General features: G+C 43.9%; 1 protein-coding gene across 1 annotated transcript; it reads right to left on the reverse strand.

Moving 5' to 3' along the window:
• Positions 1–1,934: 1,934 nt before the first annotated feature.
• LOC121326803 (loricrin-like) lies at positions 1,935–6,489 on the reverse strand. The gene is made up of 2 exons (XM_041270324.1): positions 6,476–6,489; positions 1,935–2,349 (listed from the first exon to the last, which is right to left on the reverse strand). Exons 1-2 carry the CDS (start codon positions 6,487–6,489, stop codon positions 1,935–1,937), a joined length of 429 nt encoding a protein of 142 aa, XP_041126258.1.
• Positions 6,490–11,616: the final 5,127 nt, after the last annotated feature.

Genomic DNA, 11,616 nt, shown 5'->3' on the forward strand with positions numbered 1-11,616 from the left:
AAGGTGCTGCACTTTGCAGCGATATCCCAGTCGTCGCTGCCCGTGCGACCCGGATCACCGTCCTACACAGCCGGCTCAATGGCCTGCTCTGATATACTAATCAGGGGTCTGCCTAAGGGTTCCCCACCCTCAATGTCTCGCTCTGAACCTCAGTTTCTATCTCTCCTACTGGTTCTCGGTCGTTGACCAGCGCTTCTGCACTCTCGGCGCGTTTAACAGGGCAGATCTGAGGAAACAACAGAGCGTTAATTTATAGGGCTAACAATCTCCCAAGACGTGCCTCTCAGCCATTCAGAGAGGGGGAAAGTCCACACACCCACTTTCCCACCTCCCCGTGTCACTGCCATGACTCACAGGCGGTTGTTGGACGACTGCTGCCCTCTTCCTGCAGCCTGTGAACACGCCAGCAGAGTCAGCACAGATCTCTCCTTGTTACAGTGCTCCTAAGGAGCTAGGTGTTTGTTTTGTTTCGTTTTTGGTTGGTTTATTTTGTGTTTTTATTACAAATAGCGCTTCAGGAGACTCCCGAGTGGCGCATCCAGTAAAGGTGCTCTGCGTGAGTGCAGGATGCACCCCATAACCTGGACATCAGCAGTTCGAGTCTGGGCTATTCCGCAGTCTACCGTGGACGGGAGTTCACAGGAGGAGGTGCTCAATTGGCTGAGCTACATGTGTGTACTAGATATGGCAGCTTTTTGCAGTTGTAAATAAAGTTGAAACATTTTTAATTTAAGTTTGGCAAGGATAAGGTTAAATTCAACTCTGCCAAAACCATTTGCGGAATGTGGCTAGGGCTTACTTGACTAATTGATGATTAATTAAGCCCAGTCACATGGTATAAAAAGGAGCTGGAAAGCCAGTTCTCTTGGTCTAGTTTCAACAAGCATGCAGTGTCACTACTGTGTGGAGAGCCAGGGTGAATGAGTTGTGTAGGGTTTAATTTAGGGGGTTTTGATCCCACAACAGTTTATTTTAATGTGTCACAGAGTAGGTTCTGGAGCAGGACCTCCCTTTTAGTGGGAGCAGTGCTAAGCCAGTGTTTGGCAAACTTTTGTTTTTAGCTGTTTTCTCACTGTGTTTTGTTTTGGAGTTATTATTTTGATTACACTCTGTTTGTATATGTTCTCCTGCACTAGGGCTATAATTGCTGGTACCCTAGTGGCATCCACCTGTCCCTGCAACTATGTATATTTGTAATAAAACCTAGACGCCTGAGTGGCGTTGTCAACTGCATCCCTCTGTCTCTCTCTCATCATTCAGCGGACACCCACAACAAAAGTAGCAGTTACCAAGACCCCTTGTTACACGTGGTGTTAGTAGTGGGATCCATTGAGTTCTGCCAAGGCAAGGCAAGACCACCCACTAGAGAGAGACGTGGACATCTTCTTGGCCTGGATTCTGGACCCCAGGACTCCCCTGTGGCTGGAAACGGAGGGGAGGAAATATGTGGGGGCTATCCACGTGGAGATGCTGGTGTATTTCATCCACCTGACGTCAGAAGCCCAGCTCAGGGGGATCTGTGAGCACTATCTAGCACTAAAAGAGGCTTTGGATGCTATGGGCAGGGTGGTCGACCAGATCCATATAGAGTGAAGGGATGCAGAGCAGTCCCAGTTGGCCCGGGCCGGTGCATCTATATGCTCTATTTGCATGGAATATGGGCATGTGGAGGCCAACTACCATGACCAGGAAGAGGACGCAGACACTGACCTAGAGTGGGAGGAGCTTGAGTTCCAGAGTGAGGCAGAAGAGCTGCTGTTCCAGGAGGAAGAGCCATGGCTGTGCCCAGAACTGTTGCCATGGCTGTTTACAGGGGGGACGATCCCCTCATGGAGGAGTTAAGGCCTCAGGATGAGGATGATCCTCAGCAGCTAGCGGAAGTGCAAATCTGGTTTCATTAAAATTCCAATTGAAAGAAAACTGCAAAAGAATTTTCAACGCAAAGGGGAGGAGCTACTGCCGCCTTTGCAGCCAGGAGGGGAGGAGCTACTGCCGCCTTTGCAGCCAGGAGGGGAGGAGCTACTGCCGCCTTTGCAGCCAGGAGGGGAGGAGCTACTGCCGCCTTTGCAGCCAGAAGGGGCAGAGCTACTGCCGCCTTCGCAGCTAGAAGGGCAGGAGCTACTGCCGTCTTCAAAGCTAGAAGGGGAGGAGCCACTGCTGCCTTCACAACCGGCATCACCACCAGGGGGAGAAGTGGAGCTCCCGTTGTCGCCTTCTTGGCCGGGGGCTTCCCTCTCGGCATTGCCTCCCAAGGGTCCACTGCTGCCATCGTCCTGGCTTTCCTGCTCTTTACCACCAGAAGGTCCTGCGTTGCTGCCAGCGGGGACGTACACATGGACAGAGGCGACACTGGGGTTAAGGGGTAGGCCAGGGGTTAAACAGGCACCCCTTTATAGAAGCCCAGGGGTCACTATGGGAGTTAAACGGATGCCCCCTTATATAAGTCCAGGGGTTACTGTGGGGGTTAAACGGGTGCCCCCTGACAGAAGCCCAGTAAATAGCAGGGAGCTAATGTTGGGGCCAGCTGGCATCAGACAACAGGGTGAGCAAATTGTTGAGAGCAACCCTGGCCGCTTGGTATTTGATAGAGGCCGACTGATCCCCAATGTTCCCTCCCACTCACCCATGTGTTTATTGAGTGGAGCAGATTAGTTGTCAAATGGACCATAGGGGTTCTATTTTAAGTGGGAGGGTGTGTGGCTGACAAAAGCCCTGCACTTGTAAATAATGTATAGTTTCAAAAATATACAATATTGAACACGTGTGTACTAGATATGACAGGTTTTTGCAGTTGTAGATAAAGTTGAACCGTTTTGAATTTAAGTTTGGCAGGGAGCAAGTGTGCAGACTCACTACTATGTGAAGAGCCAGGGTGAGTGATCCCACAACAGTTTATTTTAGTGTGTCACAGAGTAGGTCCTGGAGCAGGACCTCCCCTTTAGTGGGAGCAGCGCTAAGCTAATATTTGGCAAACTTTAGTTTTTAGCTATTTTCTCACTGTTTTGTTTTGGAGTTATTATTTTGATTACACTCTGTTTGTGTATATCTTCCTGCACTAGGGCAATCATTGCTGGTTTCCTAATGGCATCCACCTGTCCCTGCAACTGTGTATATTTGTAATAAAACCTGGACGCCTGAGTGGCATTGTCAACTGCATCCCTCTGTCTCTCTATCATCATTCAGCGGACACCCACAACAAAAGTAGTAGGTACCAAGACCCCCTGTCACACCCTCAAATTCAATGGAATTATTAAACTGTATTCTCATCCTCATTCTAAAAATAGCATACTTTCAATTAAAATGTGTGTTTCGCATATTGAATAAATGAGCAGTTACCTGTCTGATCCTGTTTTTCTATTGTCATTAAAAACATGCAATCTCTCAGTGAAACTGTGCTAACTGCAATAATAATAAAACAAAATTGTATGGAAAAAAATACATTATTAAGTAATATTGTTTTATGTTCATATATTTCTAATAAAATATGTAAACTATGTGAGATTTCTACTGCACAGTCTTTATTAAACACACGACCGCTACAAAAGGAGATATCTTCGGCAGCAATAACGTTACAGAATTTGTAGTAATATGATACAAAAACTTTACTGTTACATTTATTTATACGAAATAGCTTGTATACAAATTGTAAGCAATTTACTTTTTTGTATGAAGATAGTTATTTGTGATACATGGAAAACACATGGAAAATTTTTACACAATAGCCTATTGCAAGGATGGAAATAAGACTCCAAACGCAGAGCAGTTCGATCCATTTTAGGTTTTGCAAACTGCAGGTGCTTATATAAACTACTGAAGAAGCTGGGAAAAAAAGAGTCTGCAGCGCATAAAATTCGAAATGGTTCCAAGTGCTATGCACTGGGAGTGCTATTTCCATTTCTGGCCTGTGCACACTGTACTTAAATGCTACTAAAAATGCTGTATATTCCTCTGTGGGCAAACTGCCCACTGAATTAGATGGGCAGTTTGCACACAAAGAAAATAATGGCCATGGTGTTCTACTAAATATTAACAAATGTAATATGTACAATAGTAATGTTGTATAAAAGGGAATGTTCATTAAATAATGAATTACCAGAGCTACAGTTTCTGTATCACCGTCAACAACAAGCAGGCGCATGTCATTTTAAAAAGTTGCATGCTCAAAAGCTGTTTGTGTCAGATTTTCTTCATAAAGGAGACCAAAGCCTTTGACAAATAAGGTTACTCAACAGTACTCATTTATTATCAAACTATTTTGTATTTATTTCTTATGTAAAATGTTGTTTATTGTAGCCTATACAGTCCATGTCTTTCCATCCTCAACTGCTAAATTAAACATACTACAATTTAGTATAAAGTAGCCTAAATGTTAACATGAAAACAACAAAAACTTTTTTGTTTTTTAAATAGATGGATATACTTATGAAAAAAATAGTGTTGGAGTTAGCTGGAAAGTTAAATGTGGAAGAAAACGAACATAGAAAATGTATTCGTCGTTTTATGGGAAGACAACACATTCGGTGTAATAAGTGAAGAAGATATTGTTAGTAAAAGTATGGAGACATCAGGATTGTCAAGTATGGGGATACAATATCTGCAATGTATGGCAAAACTGCTTACAGTGTGTGGGTTTTATTTAAGTCAGGTAAGACATTGGATGCTTTTAATTAACTTAAATAGCTGGAAAAGATTAAAAGAGTTTGTAACAGGGCGGGCAGACCTGTCCAGTTATTTTTAGAACGGGGTCTCCCCCTCTGCCCCTGTATTATTTAAAACGTACAGGAACAGTGAAGGCGATTTGCACAGCCTGACCTGGAGTTTATCATTTTCCTTTTGTGTTTGTGATTATTTTGTTTAAATCTTTTGTTTTCTGTGTTCTTTGAGCAGTGTTTGTTTTGTTTAAATATTTTATTTATTTTTGTATTTAATAAACGGTGCGCACTGTGCCTTTTATCTGCAGTTACCGACCTGTCTGTTGCTGTTCCTCCTTCTGGCCTGACATCACCGCTCAGCCATTTCTTTCCACACATGGTGTGCACTGTGGGATCACCAGTGCCTCCTGGACGCAGGCCGGAAGAGGCATTGCAAAAGAGGTATTACAGTTTTTTTCATTTTTTTGTTATAAACTTTTTGGAGTGAGGAAGAAGAGGAAAATGGGAGGAAGACGAGGAAAGGTGGGAAGAAGAAGAGGAAAGGGGAAGGAGAAGCAGCAGAAGCTGCAGCCACCACAGTAGGAGAAGAGGTGGTGGACCCAGGCTCCAACTCAATTTGGACCCCTGGACTGGGCAGCTTAGCAGAAAGAATGGAGGGCTGTAGGGGCCTCCATGTGAGCAGCCTGTGGTGAGTTTGGGCATGTTCGGGAGGACTGCCCCTATGGCGACTCCCAATATGAGGAGGCCTGAAACCAGGGCCTGGTTGGGGATGCAGCAGAGTGGTTCTGGGCGAGAGACCAGAACCAGCCAACACCCAAGAGGGAGGATCCCGAACAGTCACAGCCCAAGCCTGCCCCAGCAGAGGAAGAGTGCCTGCTGGTCCCACCACATATAGAAAAATACTTGCTGGTTCTGCCATCTCCACCAAGAGGGGAGGAGCCCAAATGTCCTGTGACTGAGTGAGAGAAGCCCAAATATCCTGTGTCTGAGTGGGAGGAGCCTGAATGTCCACAGCCCAAGAGGGGGGAGATGGTGCGTCCTCTGCCCAAGAGGGAGGTGTTGGTGCATCCACAGCCCAAAAGGATGGAGTCAGTGCATCCACAGCCCAAGAAGGGGGAGTTGGTGCGTCCACAACCCAAGAGGGAGAATGCCTGCTGGTTCCACTTCCACCCCCATGGGAGGACTGCTTGTCACTCCCATCTCCACCAGCAGAGAGAGAATACCTGCTGGTTCCATTTCCACCCCCGTGGGGGGACTACTTACCCCCTCCCACCTTCACCAGCAGAGGGAGAATATCTGCTGGTTACACCTCCACCCCCATGGGAGGACTCTGTGCCTTTCCCACCTCCACCAGCAGAGAGAGCATGCTGCTGGTTCCCCTGCTACAGCTAGAAGGGGAGGAAACCCTGCCTCCTTCACTGCCAGAAGGGGAGGAGCCCCTGCCGCCTACGCTGCCAGAAGGGGAGGAGCCCTTGCTGCCATCACAAAGAGCAGAGCAGCAGGACCACCCAAGGGAGAGGAGCAAGAGCTGCGTAGGTTGCTGAGGAGAGTACGGGGAAAAACTGCCCGGCCACAGTGGCTGCGAAGAGGGCCAACACCACAGCTAGTCCTGGCTCTCCTCCTGCCATCGCCTCCCGAGGGTCCACTGCCGTGGTCGCCTTCCGAGGGTCCACTGCCGCCGTCACCTCCCGAGGGTCCGCTGCCACCGTCGCCTTCCAAGGGACCACTGCTGCATTGACCATGGATGCCGGCCTTGCACCGCCCCCGGATGCCTGCCTCACACCGCCCACGATGCCTCCCTTGCACCGCCCAAGGATGCCTACCTCGCACCACTCATGGATGCGACGCCCGCATCACCTGGGGCTGCCTGTTGCTCCGCATCGCCTGGGGCTGCTTGGTGCTTCGCATTGCCTGTGTCTCTCTTTTATCACTTAGGGTTGCCGAGGGTCTCGCTTCGCCTGGGGGGCGAGTGTCCCGCTTCACCTGGGGTTGCCTTTCTCTACTCTGCTTCTCCTAGGGTTGCTACCAGTCCTGCTTCTCCTAGGGTCGCTACCGAACCTGCTTCACCTGTTTCGTCTGGGGTCGCTGAAGGCTCTGCTTCGCTTGGGGTTGTTGCCTGCTCTACTTCGTCTGGGGCCGATGCCGGCTCTACTTTGTCTGGGGCTGCTGCCGGCTCTGCTTCGTCTGGGGCCACTGCCGGCTCTGCTTCGTCTGGGGCCGCTGCTGGCTCTGCTTCGCATGGGGCCGCTGCCTGGCTTGCGCCGCCTGGGGCCACTGGCTAGCTTGTGGTGCCTGGGCCACTGGCTGGCTTGCGATTCCTGGGGCCACTGGCTGGCTTGCGCTGCCTGGGGCTGCTGCTAGTCCTGCGGGACCGCAGGAAGCACCGGGGCAGGCACCTCAGAAAAGGGGGCTGCCAGCTACAAAGGAGGGGGAGTGGTCAGGAGACCAGTTCCCCCAGCTGCACTTTTGCGGCAGGAAGTATGGTGGCCTTCCACCATGCTCACCCCTATGGATTATTCCAGACCCCGGGACTTTGAGACTGAGGGGGGAGGTGGCCACTGGGGCCATGTGCGTTGCAGAAGTGGGGGTTGGGGGCGATATGTAACAGGGCGAGCAGCCCTGTCCAGTTATTTTTAGAACGGGGTCTCACACATACACACACTACAGGTCAAAAGTTTTAGAACACCTCAATTTTTCCAGTTATTATTGAAATTTACGCAGTTTAATGTCTCAATGTACTCTGAAATTAAAGCATAAAACAAATAAACAATTGGAGATAAAAAAGAAATCATGGAATCGTGCTTTGCTTTCACCCTTCTGTCCCGTTTACCCCAAACCAGTTTGATGGGGTTTAAGTCTGGAGTTTGACCTGTCAAACCTGCAGCTCGAACTTTTCTCTTCACAGTTGAAACTGAGACTTGTTTACTTCGACCAGTGTTAAGCTGTGCTTGAAGCTGTTGTCCTGTGAGCCACCTATCATGCAAGCTGTTGACTCTCAGAAACTTGTCTTCTGATTCTGTTGTGGCTTTGGGTCTGCCAGACCTCTTCCTGTCAGAGTTTCCTTCAGTTTCCAAGTGCCTTTTGATGGTGTAGGAAACTTTACTCACTGACACCTTGGCTTTCTTTGCAATTTCTCTAAAGGAAAGACCTACACTATTAAGGGATATAATGGTCTGTCTGTCTTCCTTTGTTGATTGCCTTTTTCTCGCCATTATGATAGCAATATACTACTTCCTGCAGTACAATACTGTCCAAATAATGCTTAAGAGGGTGTAGTAACACAGTCTGTTCCAACACTGTTTTTATACAGACAGAGGGTTTGTAAGTAATCAACAACAGTACAGTGGCTTGCGAAAGTATTGACCCCCCTTGGCATTTTTCCTATTTTGTTGCCTTACAACCTGGAATTAAAATGGATTTTTTGGGGATTTGTATCATTTGATTGCGCCAGACAGCGTTTTCAAAAAAGCTCAATTTTAGTCTCATCTGACCAGAGTACCTTCTTCCATATGTTTTCTTTGCCTTTTGGCAAACACCAAACGTGTTTGCTTATTTTTTTCTTAAGCAATGGCTTTTTTCTGGCCACTCTTCCGTAAAGCCCAGCTCTGTGGAGTGTATGGCTTAAAGTGGTCCTATGGACAGTTACTCCAATCTCTGCTGTGGAGCTTCGCAGCTCCTTCAGGGTTATCTTTGGTCTCTTTGTTGCCTCTCTGATTAATGCCCTCCTTGCCTGGTCTGTGAGTTTTGGTGGGCGGCCCTCTCTTGCCAGGTTTGTTGTGGTGCCATATTCTTTCGATTTTTTAATAATGGCTTTAATGGTGCTCCGTGGGATGTTCAAAGTTTCGGATATTTTTTTTATAACCCAACCCTGATCTGTACTTCTCCACAACTTTGTCCCTGACCTGTTTAGAGAGCTCTTTGGTCTTCATGGTACCGCTTGCTTGGTGGTGCCCCTTGCTTAGTGGTGTTGCAGACTCTGGGGCCTTTCAGAACAGGTGTATATATACTGAGATCATGTGACAGATCATGTGACACTTAGATTGCACACAGGTGGACTTTATTTAACTAATTATGTGACTTCTGAAGGTAATTGGTTGCACCAGAGGCTTAATAGCAAAGGGGGTGAATACATATGCACGCACCACTTTTACGTTATTTATTTTTTAGAATTTTTTTAAACCAGTTATTTTTTGCATTTCACATCACCAATTTGGACTATTTTGTGTATGTCCATTACATGAAATCCAAATAAAAATCTATTTTAATTCCAGGTTATAAGACAACAAAATAGGAAAAATGCCAAGGGGGGTCAATACTTTCGCAAGCCACTGTAGGGACACCTGTAGGAATTGTTAGCATCAACTTTCAAGGCTTAATTTACTTCCATTGCTGCAGAACAGCTGTAAGTTGTTAACCCATTACTTGTTCCCTGAAAAAGGCCTTTTAATATAACTCTGAAATGTACATTATTTTTCAGTTTTTGGTAACCTAAACTTTTTTTTTTAACCTCTGGCAGTTTACCACTTACCTTTGTACCATTTCAGGTTATTCACTGGACTTGAACTGCTTAAATTTTAATAAAAACTGGAAAAATGGGGGTGTTGTAAAACTTTTGACTGGTAGTGTGTGTGTGTGTGTGTGTGTGTGTTGTGTGTGTGTGTGTGTGTGTGTGTATATATATATATATATATATATATATATATATATATATATATATATATATATAGACCCTCTACCTGTATGGAAAACCTGCAGTTCTCCATTTTTTGTGGACGTCAGAGAGGTACAAAACCCACCCACATAGGGTGAGAGAGAGAGAGAGAGAGAGAGAGAGAGAGAGAGAGAGAGAGAGAGAGAGAGAGAGAGAGATTTAAAACGTACAGGAACAGTGAAGACGATTTGCCCAGCCTGACCTAGAGTTTATCATTTTCCGTTTTCTGTTCGTGATTATTTTGTTTAAATTTTTTATTTTCTGTGCTCTGTGAGCAAGTGTTTGTTTTTGTTTAAATATTATATTTATTTTTGTATTTAATAAACAACGCACACTGTGCCTTTGAATTGCAGTTACATCTCAGGCATTTCCTGCCACACAGTTGTACGAATACAAATGTAAAATGTGAACTGTGAAGCCATGTTTGACAGATGTTTTTGTTATGTAAAATGAAAATGATTATATTATGGACAAAAAGGATAAATGTTTATACAGAAATTAGTCCAAACAAGTAAAAAAAACATAATGACCGCATACCAACACAGGTGTTATGATATGATACTATAGTTGTGAAGACTTGAAAACTGATGTAATATATATATATATATATATATATATATATATATATATATATATATATATATATATATATATAAATAGGTTATCTAATATATAATTATGCATCGTATGACAATATAGTCATCAGAGTCTCCCCCACGAGTTTCAAACGACACGAAGATTTATGAACGACCAGAGTGCGCTCTGAAAATCTCAGACCTCTGACAAAATAAGTATGCGGTCATTCTATCCTTTTACTAATTTTTTAAATGGCCTCCCCAAGTCAGTCTGTTTCCTGAAGTCATTTGCTTCCAAACGTTTGGCCTGTGTATGTGGGCATATATAGCTATTCATATATAAATATACAGATATTGAAGTTGAGTATATTACTTTATCAGGGTCATCAGAGGAAAAAATTTACATTCTTGCAGAATGACTTGATGTAGTTTTCAAGGCAAACAATGCCAAAAGACCAATGTACAAAAAGAGGAAATTTAAACAAAAAATGCAACACAATTATGTCAGGCTAGATGATGAAGGCATTGTAAATTTAATCAATGGTTGATGATCTAAAGAAACAAATTTCAGTAAAAATTCATGTTTATGAAATGTATACTTTACATATATATATATATATGATTTAATATTATAGGGATATATATATATATATATATTATATATATAAATATATATATCTATATGATATATCCTATATATATAATATATAGATATATATAAAATTTACATTTTCTTGAATTCAATAGCTGCTTTTATGGTATTTTTGTTACTTTACATGCCCTCTTTGGTAACATTTTTTAGTTTAATTATGTCTTATCTGGTGCCTTTTCATACTGCCTAAACTAATAAATGTACCAAGGACTGTGCTCTTCCCAAATGTATTAGGTTATTTTCAGAGGAAAAGGTCCAACTAATTTAACTTTCACATGCTTACTAAGCAAACTTTTTAACAGTATTGAGAATATTTCTCTAGCACTTCTAGGAGATTGTATTCTCAGTACTTTTACCTATGTTTAGGATTTTAAAACGTGAAGTGTTCATTTCCAAAGGTAGACTTACTCAATAGACATCTATGCAAGAAAATGTATCTGAGAACATCTCAGATCTATAGATACATATACAAGCATACTGTAATGAACTTTATTTGTTATATTTAAACATGTAGTGTACTGTTTAGTGAAATCTAATTCCGATAATGTTAAAATATGGTGTTTGTTGATTATAAAGAACACTATTGTTTGTGTTATTGTTAGAACAACAACAGCATCATGTATCCTGCAAACCACATACTAAATTGCCAAGACCACAGGCAAGCACTCTCACTGACATGGATTCCCAAAGATCAGCTAATTATTTTCACTTTTTTGTGGTGGCAATTGATGTAAACATGTCTTAAAAGTACCTCCCACATTTAGCCATTTTTTCTGTTCATATATTTCGAACCATAAAAGCCTAATTGTTACTGTCTTTGTTTTTCTCAGTCACAAGAACTCAGTCATTTCTTAAATCAGCAGCACGGCATAGACTGGAATAAATTTTATTACTCAACCATGTTGCCATGATTGTTTTCCACAAGATTGTCACAACTGTTCACCAGAAAGTTGCCACAACTGTTTGCCACCGTACCTCATTTGCATATGAATAGTGACCTTGCAGCAAGTTTGCTGCAAACTTGTA

The sequence above is a fragment of the Polyodon spathula genome, chromosome 2 (assembly GCF_017654505.1).
Source record: "Polyodon spathula isolate WHYD16114869_AA chromosome 2, ASM1765450v1, whole genome shotgun sequence".
Classification (NCBI taxonomy): Eukaryota; Metazoa; Chordata; class Actinopteri; order Acipenseriformes; family Polyodontidae; genus Polyodon; species Polyodon spathula.